This window comes from Amblyomma maculatum, chromosome 11 (assembly GCF_055883805.1).
Source record: "Amblyomma maculatum isolate TAMU_Amacu chromosome 11, ASM5588380v1, whole genome shotgun sequence".
NCBI lineage: Eukaryota > Metazoa > Arthropoda > Arachnida > Ixodida > Ixodidae > Amblyomma > Amblyomma maculatum.
The window spans coordinates 160115551-160130879 of NC_139354.1; the positions used below are offsets into that span (position 1 = coordinate 160115551).

Consider the following 15329-nt stretch of genomic DNA (forward strand, 5'->3'; position numbering starts at 1 on the left):
AATTTCCGCCATCACCGTGATTCTCCACTAGTTCCACCACCACGTGCATCATCCTATCTGTTCAACTCCATGCTCATCCAGCGTTTGCATGTATTTACTAACGCCTTTAAACTTTTCTACCTGCTGCAATTCAAAATGAAACCAGCTTCACGAGCATATTGTAACTGACCTTGACCCAACTAGATTCAAAGAACGCCTGACATGTCATTTCGCATCATAACCAATTGCTTCCTTTTCCTTTTTTATTGCAGTGCCTCCTTCATTTGAATTGTTTGTGTTTGAGCATTCTGACTTTTTGTGCCTCTGTTTAGACCATCAACAATTGCTATATTTGTGTTACCTCCCCCATCTTATGTACCGTATATTGCCGCGTATAAGTCGACCTTTTTTTTTTAAATGTCCTTCCAAAAGTTGGGGGGTCGACTTATAATCGGGGTCGACGTATATGTGGAGTCTTAAATCGGCTTATATGCAGGGTCAAAAGTAATTTCGACCGAGTCGCGGATAATATCACGCCCCGTGCGCTCGTAATTCCATAAAAGTTGTCAGACACAATGCGAAAGTGGATCTGCTTTAAAAAAAAACGAATTTTAATCGAGATTTGCACCAAAGGTTTGTTTTAATGCGATAACAACTTGTTATTGACAAACCGTGGGCGTTCCATGGAAAGACGGCCAAAGCCGGGCGGGCTGGCAATGTTTGATACAAATGGGACAGCTACAAATTAATCCAATCCAAAACGACCACACGCGACCAGTCACTGTGTCACATGAGCCGAGAAGCATTTTCGCGTGTTGTGCAACGTTGTGTGCATTTCGCCATTTCTTCTCATCGCACCACCTGGACTCTAGCCAACGTGACAGCTAAACAGCGGTGTATGTGGTTTGTGTCATGGGTGACAAATTTCATGAAGAGGAACGGCCTAAGCCTAAGGCGACGAACAACCATATGCCAACGTTGCCTGAAGCCTACGAAGAAAAACAGAGCGCCTTTCTGCGCTACATGAGGGACCTGCGGGCAACACATTCATTCCTGCTTGGTCAATTGGCAATGGTGACCAGACTCCAGTCTGGTTTGATATGCCTAGCAATAAGACCGTGTCGGCAAAAGGGGAGCGCCAGGTCCGCCTGCTGAAAACGGGCAACACGCACAACCGTTTCACGGTCATGTTACGCTGTACGGCAGATGGGCACAAGTTGCCGCCATTCCTTTTGTTCAAGAGAAAACGATCCCGAAGAAGGAAAGTTCTCGCCAAAAGTCATCGTGCAGGTGAATGAGAAGGGGTTTTTTAATGATGAAATGGTCCTCAAATGGTTTCGTCTCGTGTGGTGCAGGCATCCGGGGGCACTGCTGAAGCCCCGCAGCATGCAACCTAATCATCATTACGGGCGGATTGACACCTATTCTTCAGCCACTGGATGTGACCCTGAACAAGCCATTCAAAGACCGCATCGGTGCAATCTACGAGTGGCTCCAGCAACAAAACCCAAAGACACCGACAGGGCGGCTGAAGCGAGCTTTTTTGGGCGAAGTGGCTCAATGGGTCAACGATGCCTGGTATGGACTACCAACAGACATGGTCCCTGCGGCGTTCTCCACGTGCGGCATCTCGGCACTGCTTCTGACGACCAGCGGCAGCAATGGTTCATAAGATGATCGCGACTGTGTCCTCACAAGCGACGATGGATGTCTCATGAACGAATAAATGTTTCTTTATGACTCAGCCTTCTGAAATACTTTTTGGGCGAGCTAGGACCACAGAGTGCGGCAGCGTCGACCTAAATTCGGAGTACTCTTTTTTTGCCCAAAGGGGGTCGAGAGTTGGGGGGTCGACTTATAATCGGAGTAGACTTATAATCGGCAATATACAGTAATACCCCACCTGGGACCTTTAAGAATATACTAAATGATGATGAACACCATTCCCAATTCGAGTTATATATTAATTCGCTCTCACCCTACCATCTGATCTGCTGATCAATCTGGTTAGCTCAGTTGGTAGAGCGACTGCCCCGGAAAGGCGGTGGTCTTGGGTTCGATCCCTGGACCAGGCCGAATTTTTCTTTACCTGTGAAGTTTCTAGCTTTCCTCTGTAGCTGTATGGCTGCGCTTGTGTCAATGAGCAATTACTCCCTTGTTACAAACCTACTCCACCTTGGAGGATTCCCCAAAATATCCGACCGAAGATCCTGTGGTGCTTCATACAAAGATTAGGAGAGCATAAAGAATCACTAGGTTGGGGAATTCCTTAACAACCTGCCAACTACAAAGAAGAAAAGATGCAGTGCATTCTCCTGCTTGGGAGAATCACAATTCTTTCCAGACACCGTGACCAAACTGTTCACAAGTAATGTAAGCTATTTATATGCGCACAACTGGAGAAAAATGTGTAAGCCAAACTTGTTTGATTGATAGGGTGTTTGAATTCTTGGCAGCACCACTGGGCTTTAAAAGATAATCTAGAGTTGTTCTTTTGATTCCTTTGTGTGGGTGTTGGAAGAAGATTTCTGCTCTGTTTGCTTCGTGTTTGGATTCGCCTCCCTACATATTCTCGAATAAACTTCAGTTGTGCGTTCTCTCTGGCGCTGCCATGTCATATGCCATTTTTTCTTTACTAACATATTCTATTTGTCTTCATTTTCCTTCAGCCATTTAAGGAGCTGGCCTTTCTCAGCCTGTCAATGTGTTACATGAAACTGTTTTCCATGATGTGCGGGCAGGACTTTATCAACACATTATAGTCACAAGTTGAGAATTAATGTTCTACCAAGTTGAATGAACTGAGCGTGGATCACAAGTCCAACAGACATTTTCTTTCGAAAACATAGTGCTCTAATTAAAGAATCTGATCCTTCCATTAACCAACATTTCATGATGCAGAGGTTCAAGATATTCCTGAAAAACTGATAATGCTTGTGCTACAACTGCCTGAAAAGAATGCAATTATCAAACAGAATTAGTCACCTATGCACTACGAGACTTTTGTACTCTAAATCTTTCTAAGTGGCTTGCTACCTCATTGTCAAGACAACCTTTCTTAAAAAGTAGGGGTGTGCAAATATTGAAATATTCAAATACAAATCTAAAATGAATATGGGAAAAAAAAATGCCTACAAATATCATATCGAATATGGCATATCCCATCAGTTAAGAAAGAATGAAAAATTAAAAATAGAAGACATGTTCACCTTGTTTATTTCAGAATTCAAACAGTTCAGAATTCGAACGGTATTTGCAATTAAAATTAAATTAGAACTGCACACAACTGTTTACCCTACTAAAAAATGCAGTATAAATGTTATACAAGATTCCATATATCGATCTACTGTGGAGCCCACACACAATAGTGCCATGCAAGACGAGCTTTTGCTTAAAATGAACAAGGCTTGTGCAACCATGAAAATATACATTAGTTCAATGGCACAAAATCGCACGTATAACGAACGTCTCGGTGAAAGCGAACGGATGACCTGTAGCCGCAATGTAGGCCTCTGACCCCTTTACAGAAACAGCCTCCTCACAGGCTATCTACCCATCTCAGGGAGGCTTCCCTGCCGACGTAGGCTGTTCACGAGTGTCAATGTGTGATGCCCACCCTTTTTCATGTAACTCCTGTCGAAGGCACCACAGAAGAAGTTTCGTTTGGTGGCCTTTGCTGGGAAGCAAGCCTCTCCAAGGTACCACGCTTGCTTGCTTACTTGTCTGCTTCACCAACTGTGGCCCATTGTTTTCTCTTTCAATGGGTGTCGTGCTGCGTTCTAGCCGGTCCTGAGTTGTATCATGCTTGCAGCGAAATAAAAGGTGCTGGCAATGAGTGCAATGAGTGAGTGCGGGTATCAGATGGTGAAGGTATCCTGGAAGGAGGTGATGGCCATTTGCATGCCAAACTTTTTCCACAAGGCCGGCTTCAGCGGCACAATACCTGATGCCGAGCCTGATGCTTCTCAACATTATCATTTCGGTGACAGTTTGCAAGCGTGGCATCGGCATGGTAGACTGTGGCACTGGCATGATCATTTTTTTTTCCTGCTGATGAAGACACTGATATTGCGGAATTATGCACAAACGAGGGCATTCTCTGTCAAGTACAGGCCGAGAGAAATGTGGAGAGTTGGAATGATGAATGAACTTTGTAGCCAGCACCCACCTGTAGCAATGGGCTGCATAAAGTGTTTCAGCTAGGCAACTTGTTGGGCAAAAAGCATGCTTCTGCTTTAAATAAACTAAAGAACCCCTTATCGAACTTGCATCACAGAAACAACCATTACTGATTTCTTTACAAAGAAAATTCAGTGTTTTCACTAGCAACTTCTATTTTTAAGCTGTGGTCCACTTATTACGAACTTAGGTATATAATGTATGGATGCCACTTATGCCCACTATAAGGAGGCTCAACTGCATTGTGCAGGATGGGCCTGCATAAAACTAGGTGGAGCTGTTGCTGAATATAGTAAAATGTCATTGATTTAGCCTTCAAGGAGCCAGAAAAAAATGCTCTAATCAGCCAAAAGCTTGAATTATCGAATTTGCCTGAAAAACACCACCTGCATCAGAGTCTCACAAATACCTGAGTGATGGTTGTCTGCATTTGAGACTGAGTGAGAAAGACATTTTTCCCCAGTTTCAAGTGCTTTCACCCCACTGCACTTTGAGGATGCTTCACTGCAGAATGAAGCATTGCAGCAAAGCAAGCAGTGCAATGAGTTGGAAAATTTTAGGTGTATGTCGAACCCCGTTATAAAGAGACACTGATGTAACAGACAGTCGGGTATAAGAGACACTATCCTCCCGAATTGTTGGCAGCCCTATGTCTCCCATTAACTAGACCTCTTTTTTAACAGACTGTATGTAGAAGACAATCGGCTATAGAGGAAAAGTTAGCCTTGACTTCTGGTTCTTAGTCTCACTTGTAACAGACATTTTAACATTAGATGCGACCCCATCCATCTCCAGGTTCAGTTGCAGCCACGGTGAAAACAAGCAAATTACCACCTCAGCAAACAAAGAGTCAGCTATGAAATGACTAAAAGAAGCTGTGGGAATGCAACGTAGAGAGGCTCTTCAGGCTTGCTGCCAAGAGCACAAGCGCGACTGCACATGCAAGCATCTGCACGAGCCTACAGGGAGCGCACATTTGGTTCTCCAATTAGTGGAGCTTTGTATCAAGAAGCACCGTAGGTGTTCTGTCCGCTGGTCTGAAGAAAACAGCAGAAATTGTCTATTACGCCACATTTCAGTATAAACAACAAACCTTCTGGTAAATGCCAAGAAAGCGATGCCTAGAAAGCGACATATAGCCAAGCCAAGACCAAAACAAATGACGTAAAAACACAAGTGATCCTGCTTTGGCGAGGACAAATAAACTGCTCTGGTTGCTATTCAGCCACTTTCAACTCCACTTAGAAAGCCTCATTTGCTTTTTATTTTTTATCAAAGTAGCAACGTTCACAGACTTGTTACTCACAGCCTCTGTTCTCATTTGTGAAGCAAATATTAACTTGAGCGATATTTCTGCTGGTGATGTTTTATAGTTTTGGCTGCTTCTAGCACCTTGGTGGTATGCTGGCTACTTTTATAATTGCATGGCACTTTTTAGACCTGAGTTCTTTTAGTGCTACCAGACATGAAACTTGTTCTGTAACTGAGAATTGCCACGTCAAATCGCAATGGCACTTTGCAATCGCTGCAAACGCAGTTTGCCAACATATACAACTTTTGCCTAGCAGCCATGAGGCTCTTCACCTGATTGTCAAGCTCGAAGAAGCTGTATTGACGAACAGCATCAATGCAGCCATGAAGCAAAGATTTACAACTATTTCAAACCAAATAAATGCAAGAAAGTTGCGAGGTGTGTTCAGTGTGTGGTAGTCCACCAAGCAAATGCAAGATGCAAGTGAAAGCTATAATAACGCTTTTGCTATAGGATATACCCTTCTTTTTTGTGTACATTAGAAGTAGGATGCCCACATCGAAGTAAGGTCTGGTTAGTAAATGAGAATGTGGTACTCTGCTTATAAAGGACCTCTCATATAAGAGGCAGAAACTGCTCCCCAGTGCATGTCCTTTATAAAGGGGTTCAACTGTATTCGGTAATCCTCAAATACGCAAAAAATCCTTCGAAAATAAAGAAGCTTTTTTTATTTTTGGCACGATGACTCGGGCTCTGTCACGCCTGTTGTTATGCGCACATTATAATATACAAGGCAGCACGCAAATGGCAGCATGCTGTGACACACCTCCTCTGCTCTCCTTATCAAGCGCCCAAAAATTTCCCAGGCGGACTGTCCAAACACCTATAGTCACAGTTGATCAAAACAAGACAGCAGCGCTCACACTATATATGAAAGCAACGGGACAAGTGCCATATTGGCGCCAGTCTTGGGCACTAACTCATAATACCATGGACGGCACTAACAAAAACCAATTCAAAACAGGTGGCTGGCCATTTTGTTTTTATCACGCAATTTGTGAGAAAACTTGCTTGCAGCAGTTCGCATGAGGTAACCCCTCACCTAATGCCGATGAACTCATTCAAGCGGTTAAAAGCTAGCCTCCCAATCATTCGTGAAAAGACTGAACAAATTAAATCTGCCCAAAACGCACAGCAAAGCTAATATCCGATTTCTTAAGCCTTATAAAAAATTCTGATGCAGTTCATCACACAAGCTGTGGCCACATTCGCGCTGTCAGTGCAATGACAAAAATTTCACTGCTCCTGTAATGGGTGTTGATGGCAACACTCCCAGCGTGATTTCTCCAACATTTGTTTCTTGGCTTCTGTTCTGCATTATCCTTGAGTAGTCATGCAAAACAATACAATAAAAACCTACCTCCTGAGATCCACTCTTCAGGAGTGCTCCCAAGCTCATATTCTCTCGTTCGATTTGACCGTGATAGCCGGGGAGGGGACATCGCTATTATTATTAAAGGAACACTAAAGACAATCAAAGATGGCATGAAAATCTAATAAACTGCATTTGGTGACACTGTCGCCACATATCCGGCAGCAAAAAATCGAATAATTGCTGAGATATTGCAATAAGAAGTTCAGGTTTTTTTCGTTCCCACCGGTCGAATTCAAACTGTTTCCTCCAACTACGTAGTCTGGTAGAGTGACGCACACTATGAAATAAGTTGAGACTCCGTGATTGCTAGCGAGCCGGCGCGGCCCGCGACGTTGAGCATCCCTCCAACATGGCAACAGCAATCGACCATCGGCTTACAATAGGTGACGGCCGAAATAAATAAAACGATGAAGAGAGTAATTTACCGAGCGATGGGCCCATAAAGGAAGAAAAAACATAGAACGCTTGTAATGCACAATACTTTACGTGTTTCTCAAGCTTTTGTGCTCCTTCTTACACTGCGTATAAACAAACCGAGCCCTTGGTCATCGCAACGCTTCCCAAAACGTTTACATACAAATAAAATTTAGTTACCAGCAAAATCGTGTCCTCGCTGCTGCGCTTGCCAGTTTTGAAGCTTCGTCGCACTTTTTTCCTTCAATGTTTGTGCTACAGCTCTGTTCAGCTAAAATTGCGTCCACGGTAGCAGAGCATGACCGAAGAGCCGGTGCCACTAAATTTGCCAGCGCTGTGAAATTCCACATGTTAAAATGGTTCCAGTGCCCAATATAGTGCGCATAGGCATCCGGAATATTAGCTGCAAGTCATGAGTCCTATGGTCAAGAAGTTGTAATTTTTCGACCGGCAGCAATGGCCTGTACACCTTGAAACATGTGCCATTATAAATGCGGCCATGACATATTATGCAAAAATATTTCCCATATTTCTATGACTTGGCGTAGCCGAGTGGCTAGCGCCGAACGTTACAGAGCAAGCAGTGGTGAGTTCGAATCCAGCTGGTGGTGGCGCTTTTTTTTTCTACAAATTGTTTTTTTATAAATTTTTTTAATGCAGTTGTGGTGCTTCATTATTTTTAGTTTTTAGTTTTTATCCAAAGTTGTTTTTCTGCCGGGTGAAACAATGACATTTGGAATAAGACAGACGCTCTCCTTGGTATGAGCGGCAAGTATGTCCCTTTTGTTTAGTTCAGTTCAGTTCAGGCGTTCAGTCGTGTCCGACTCTTCGTGACCCTATGGACCATGTCACGCCACGCTTTCCGGTCTCTCACTATCTTCTTAACATCACATAGCTTCATCTGCAATGCCTCGAGAATGCCATCTAACCATCGCGTTCGCTGCCTACCCCTTCTCCGGCGACCCTCAACCTTTCCCAACATCAAATCTTTCTCCAGCGACTCCTCTCTTCTCATCAGATGACCAAAGTAGCTGAGCTTTAACTTTAGAATTTGACCCTCCAATGAGCAGTCAGGGTTTATGGTCGACAATATCGACTGATTTGATCTTCTGGCAGTCCAAGGAACTCTCAAGAGTCTTCGCCAGCACCACAATTCAAACGCGTCAATTCTTCGGCGGTCAGCCTTTTTCACAGTCCAACTCTCGCATCCATACATCACAACTGGAAAGACCATAGCACGAGTTATACGGATCTTGGTTGGCAGACTAATGTCTCTGCTCCCTTTTGTTTAAGATGCCTGCAAATAGCACGTTGAAGCTCTTGTTGCCACAGTATGTGGGACAGATGTGCCATGATTTAGTGAACAATTGAAAGATAATGCATTTTTCCTTCGGCACATAGCATATGTATGCTTTTCGTGGCATACATAGTTGCAGTCAAGAGGTCAGGTCAGGGTTAACGGGAGCTTGCAGTCGAAGCGGCGACGGCGGCGATATATTGGCTCACAAGTGTGAATAAAGGAGCGTGTCGGCGGCAGCGGATTTCGCTCGCTAGCTCCTCCAAATGCTCAAATGTGAACGAGCCAGGTGCATCTGCTTCTCCAAGCTCGTAATTCAGGCGCTGCAGGTCAAACTTAAAACTATCCAAGCACGCACGAAGTGCCTGAGCCGGAACATAACTGAAACTGAAGTGGGCACCTGTGGCGCCTCCAAGTAATTTTTTGCATTTGCCTTGCCACGTTTACGTTGTCTTTTTGCCGTTGTTTACGTATGATAAAGGCGTGTTATCATATTCGAGACAGAACCTACGACCGCATTCAAACGGGCAATGTAATTCACATTTGTCAGCCTCCGGGATCCCTAGCGCATCACGTGATTTGTAGTTGCGAGTTTCGGCTGTGGCGGCGATACCTGTATTTTTGTTCTTCCTCTTTACTACCTTATAACAGCTCTGTTTTCAGTAAGAGTGGATTTTTTGTAATCAAGAATTGGCAATCTATTGATGCAAGCCCACTTCAGTTTTCTCTTTAGTGTCCCTTTAAGCGAGGCTTACCATTTAAGCGGGGACACGGCTCTTTCAACAGTATCTCTTGCTGGGCTAGTTGTCTGACATTGTGTTTAACCAAAGGAAAAAACAGCGCTAAATGTTAGACAGAGCACACACAAAGACGAACGGGACAGGCGTGTTCGTCTTCCTGCGTGTTCTGCCTAATATTTAGCGCTGTTTTTTCCTTTGGTTAAACACATGGCTCTTTGCGGACAGAAATCTATCAAAAAATTTGCATTTTTTTATTTCTTCAGTTTCGCGGTCCTGGGACGTTTCCGCAACTATCTGCAAATTTTGGTTCTGAGATACTGCCTATTTCGCACGTTACAGCCTTCCAAAGTTGCGAATCTGAATGCTTGGCTCCTTAAATTGAAGTCAAATCACACCGTTTTGATCGGCCGCAGATCGAAAAATACGCTCTCCATTGGCATCATTATGGTCTCAATAGAAATATCGTGATTCAAGCTATTCTCATGTCACGACTGGCGTCCATGAATGAACACCCAAATTGGAAAACAAAGGGGCAAAATTGCGCGAAACGCACACTGCTATTGGGCTTCAAAAGCATGTGATCCAAATGGCCACTTTTTGTTGGCTGCCAGCATCGACTGCTTGTGGCCTGGCGCCATTTTGAAAAGGTCGCATAGTTAGGCCTAGCTGGTTTAGAGACGTTCTGTCGTCCCGATCCACGGCGTAGAACATGGAAAATTAAGTTTTGTGCGTCATAATGACCCCCAAAAACGAGGAAAGGTAGAGATAAAAGGCGCGCCAGTCATGCGGCAATGCGGCATCCTGTTATCTGCAATCAGTGATGAAGCACCGACGCTCCGCGATGGGTCAATAAGGGCATAACCGGTGGTGCTCGGCACGACACCGGAGAGGGAGTGATTTCCTCAAGGCGATTCCTGCTGTGTACAAGCATCGTGATTATGAAGATGCAGATGAAAAAGTGATACCTGAGCGGTGTTCATGGCCGCGACAAATCGAGCACTCAAAAAAGTTAGTGGCGCGAAACATCGGCACGCGCAGCATGCGGAATCGTAAACCTTGTCAAAACAAATTTTCTTCCGAGTTGCAGGGGCAATTATCTCGACGGGAAATGGTGCACTCACGCCAAAAGCCAGTCAAAACTCATTTTATCGAATTGCTATTAGCCTTAGTAATTCAAAAATATGCCAAAAACATTTTTCGCCGATTCTCAAGATAGAATTTTGGACACAGTCACCATTTTGGAGGAGCAATATCTCGTCTTCTATAGCAGCTATTGCTATAATTCTTTTTTTGCCAGCAAGATAAACTCATAAGATCTGCAATGACACTGCTTCTTAACCATTGTTTGTTAGCCAAAATTATCAAAATAAATAATTTGTCCCAGTCACCGAAATGAACTTTTTTTGGCAAGTTTGACAAGCCACATCTTTCTTCCATATCATCCTAGAATGCTCAGCTTTACTGCAATAATTTGTGATTCTAGATTATTTAGGGATCAAAGTCTTCTCCTCAAGATTCGATGTTTACTAACCATCCAATTAAAAGATCAGTTTTCCCTAATACATTTAAATCTACCTGTATTAGGTAAAAACAGTTTGCAGTTTTGGAATGAGCACTAGAAAATATGCAAGTGGTGCAATTATGGTGCAAATCCGGCCATAAATAAACAAAATGGTTCTAAGAGGGGCGTCTTCCCTTAAAAAAGATGATAAAATATGCAGTCACAAGAGTGCATAGTGAAGTATCAATATTACCAGAACGTCAGTGCTATTCGATGGTACTATATATACCATCGGCAGAACACATCTGTCGATTATCTTGCCGAGCTCCACAATTTTTTCTGCCGTAAAATAAAGGAACTTATCTTAGTTGGGGATTTTAACCTACCGAGGCTTGACTAGGAAAGCCTAACTGGTAGAAATGAGCCTAGAAATTGTGAAATGCTTTTCAATCTTACATTTAGTTTTTCTTTAACCCAACTTGTCAAAGAAACAACACGTATACAAGGTCAAGCTAGCTCCATTCTCGACCTTTGTCTCGTTTCCAAAACATTTAGCCTTGATATCAGTATTGAAAATGCAATCTCAGATCATAAAATGATTTTGCTCACTTTTCACAACTTAAACTTAAGTCTCGACCAAAGCTCGCGTATATCTCGCATATCTGTTAAGCAATATTGCAAGGCTGATGATGTCAGCGTTACACTGAAATAATGCTAGATGGTATTTCTGCAGCTGGCATTTCAAAACGTGAATGGCCTATTCTTGAAGCTAAACTAATAGTAGTACGCTGTGAGAAAAATTCATCCTGACTACAAAAAAAAAGCGAGTAAATAGAAAGACTCCTTGGATTACACGCAGCCTTATTCACCTAAAAATAAAGGTACAAAGAATGCGTAAAAAGAAAGGCAACACCACTCTTTTAAATGAGCTTTCTTAAGTGCTCTGAGCTGAAATTTCTACTGCAAGAAACAACTTCTTCACGACCACATGAGCCAAAAAGTACTGGTACGAGATGACGAAGCCAACCGGGAGCATTGATCAACCATATGGAAATGGACGAAGCTGTTACAGATGACACATACAGTATCACGAACACCTTTGATCAATATTTTCAGTCTGTGTTCACTCGCATTCCTGCCGCAGAAGTCAGTCAAACAGAATATCATTCGCTTGTCCGAAATCATTGTAACATAATAAGCATTCTAAACTTGTTATTAGAGCTTGACAAAAAGAAATCGCATGAGCATGCAGTTTACCTTTCTGAAACGATCTGCACAACTGTCTCCGCTTCTTCACAAAATCTTCCCCTTATCTATAGAAACAGTATCCGAGCCCACCGACCAGCTCTGTGCAAAAATGGTTCCAATTTTCAAGAAGAATGGGTATACATTTTTCGTAAACAAGTACAGCCCCATATCCCTAACTGCTGCAAATTAATGGAGCGTGTAATTAAGGAAACAGTCATAACCTACCTGGAAAACAACAAACCTCGGGTCTGTCCACAGTTATGCAAGTACTTGAAATTACATGCGACTTTGTGGCAGCCATTATAGCTGGTCTTCAGGTAGATTCAGTGTTTATTAACTTTGCAAAGGCGTTTGATTCTGCCCCACCCGTAAGTTAATCGAGAAGCTCGGTCCTATTGGTATTAGCTCAAAAATGGTTTCATGGGCTGCCACTTACCTCTCAGGCCATTCTCAATTTTTCCAAATAAAAAATACTAAACCAGATGCCTTGGATGTTTATTCAGGAGTTTCTCAGAGATCCGTACTCAGGCCTACACTTTTTGTCGTCTATATCAGAGGCACTTCTTCCCGTGTCACTCAAAATGTTGCGTTAGGGCTGTTTGCAGGTGACTGCATTGTGTATACTACTGTTCATTCACAAGGTGAACATTGACTAACATTGCATCTTGATGCAATGTATGGGAATAGGTATAGGAATAAATGTCAACAAAACATCATCTCTCACCATAACAAGAAAAAAGACTCCCATTATCAGAATCTGCTGTGGCTCGCAGTAAAGAAATGAAGTGCCTGGGGGTAACAATCGCCGAAGAATTGACTTGGGAATCTGATATAGCCAACATATGTATATAAGCATACCAACAACTTCGATTCTTCTAATGAAAATTATGAGCTACACCCTCACATACAAAAGCTAAACGTCTAGCACACCACTAGTACAACCCATTCTTAAGTACAATGCCACAGTTTGGAACTCTTATCAATTTATTACAATCAAAAAAACTAGGAAGAATTCAAAACCTAGCATTTTGCTTTTATATATTCCCGTGACTCACATTACGACAGTGCGACACTTGGCAGGAAAGAGCGGGCATCTTGACGTGGACCGTGTGCATGAAATTTCTTTTCCTCCTGTGGCATAGATTTATACCTAAAGCCACCTTATCACTGCTCTAAAGGAATTAAGAATTAATTGCGACATGTGCATAAGACCATGCTCTGCTAAATGCGACTTGTTCAAATTTTCATTTTTTCCCGTTCGAAAGAAATATGAAACAACCTGACCCACCTATTTATGAATGATGTTTCACTTGATGCTTTTTCTACCAGTATTGAATCTTTTTTTCAAGAAATGTCACATTCCTAGAGTTGTTGTAGCCACTGTTCTTTTTTTTTTTTTTTGATCACTAGTATCAATGATTGCTTGCTTTTACTGATCTGCATTCTTGATGGAATGGTAAGTGTATATCTTTTTTCTGCTTCCTTGGAACACCCTGCCTACAGTTTGTACTTTTTTCCACTCCTGTCAGAGCCTCAGAAAGGAAATAAATAATAACATCCCGGTGCAGGGGTGCTCACCTGAGGTGCCGGAGTGCAGGGACTGGATGATGCCATTGGCTGCCACCTCGTAGATGCGGGACTCCTGCAGCAGCGGTGGGTCATTTAACACACTCAGACAAAGCTCACTTCCACAGGCACACAAACAAGGGGCCCTTGTGAAAGTCATCATATTATATTTCTGCTGCACTTTCAACAGCTCTGTTGTGCAGCCAAGTAACAGCATGTGTCTCAAGATGTGTGGCAACCGTAGATGAGACTGACATAGCCCGCCAAGCAAACAAGACACTCCACAATATTGCGCAGGCATATACCGTATACACGCGTGTAATGGCCGCACCCCGAACTTTAGAAAAAAAATTGGGAAAAAAAACTTTTAAAAAATTTCCCGAGCAAAAGCCACACCATGAGTTTCAGGAAGTTGGGCAGTGCCGTCTACTGTGCGGTGCAAGAAATACAGAACGTTTTGTGGTTACTGCCGCCAAGTGGGGCCCAAAAATCAAGTGAAAGCCAAAATGAAGCGTAAGGTTAGAAGTAGAATTGCCAATAAGAATTAAGAACAAAATATTTGAGGAAAAAAAAAGTCGAGCATGGGGGCAGCGGCCACCACCTCCGTCCATTACAATGGGGGCGCTCCTAGCCGCAGCGATGCCCGCCCGTTACAAAGGGTGAGGCCAGCAAATCCAATCCAATCCAAGTCTGTTCGCTCCTCCGTTTTAGAGCCATTTCCTCGATCGCCGAAGCATATCCCGTGCGATCTCGCAATCGGACCGCATCGCTGCTCTGATTTGTTCTGCGCTCGTGAGCTCTACTCGTCCTAGACAGCTTCAGGGGGCACCTGACAGAGAGTGTGCGGCAACAGCTCCGCGCATCTAACACGGACTTGGCCGTCATACCTGGAGGCATGACCGTCATGCTTCAGCCGCTGGACGTCTTCTCCGTAAACCGCCCTTTTAAGAGTGGATTTCGCCGTGCGTACAGTGAGTGGATGGCAACGGCCCTCCACCAGAAGTCTCCAACCGGCCGACTGAAACGGGCATCGCTTGTGGCCGTTTGCCACTAGATACTCGAAGCGTGGGCCACGGTTTCGTTCGAGACTGTGAAAAAAAGTTTCAAGGTGACAGGGATATCAAACAGGCTGGACGGTATGGAGGATGACCTCATCTGGGACAAAGACGAGCCTGAAGTCCCGATGAGTTCGGAGGAGGAGGACGACGACGACGAGGAGTGATGTTTTGGACATGGGATGAGCCTGAAGTCCCGACGAGTTTAGCGGAGAAGGATGAGGAGTTTTTTGACAATATTAAAGGCAGGTACCACCGCAAATAATTTTTTTTCGCTGTCTTTTTTCTCATGTAATCGCCGCACCCCCTGATTTTCACCCCAATCTCGGAAAAAAAAGTGCGGCCATTACACACGTGTATACGGTATATATAAGAGTAAACGAGATGACATACGGTAGAAAAAGAACGGTTTACTTTACTCCGACGTTTTGGCCGGGTTGTCAAGCAATGCATCCTTGCATCTAAAGCTAAATGCCTATAAGACACTAGTATGACCCATTCTAGAGTACAGCGCCATAGCTTGGAACCCTCATAAATTTATTTGAATAAAATAAAAACAGCAGGAATTCAAAACCTAGCATTCTGCTTTATACAGTCGAACCCGGATAATTAGAATTTTGATTATATCGAACTCGCGGAATATCCCCTTGAAAATCCCCAGTA

General features: G+C 43.5%; 1 protein-coding gene across 5 annotated transcripts in view; it reads right to left on the reverse strand.

The window, feature by feature from the left end:
- LOC146175281 (uncharacterized protein CG43867) overlaps positions 1-15329 on the reverse strand; it is a 429718-nt gene that overhangs the window by 313537 nt on the left and 100852 nt on the right. For all 5 annotated transcript variants that reach the window (XM_084584707.1, XM_084584708.1, XM_084584706.1 and 2 more), the window contains exon 6: positions 13624-13687. In XM_084584707.1, the coding sequence (XP_084440833.1) occupies positions 13624-13687 (64 nt within the window). The remainder of the gene's footprint in view (positions 1-13623; positions 13688-15329) is intronic.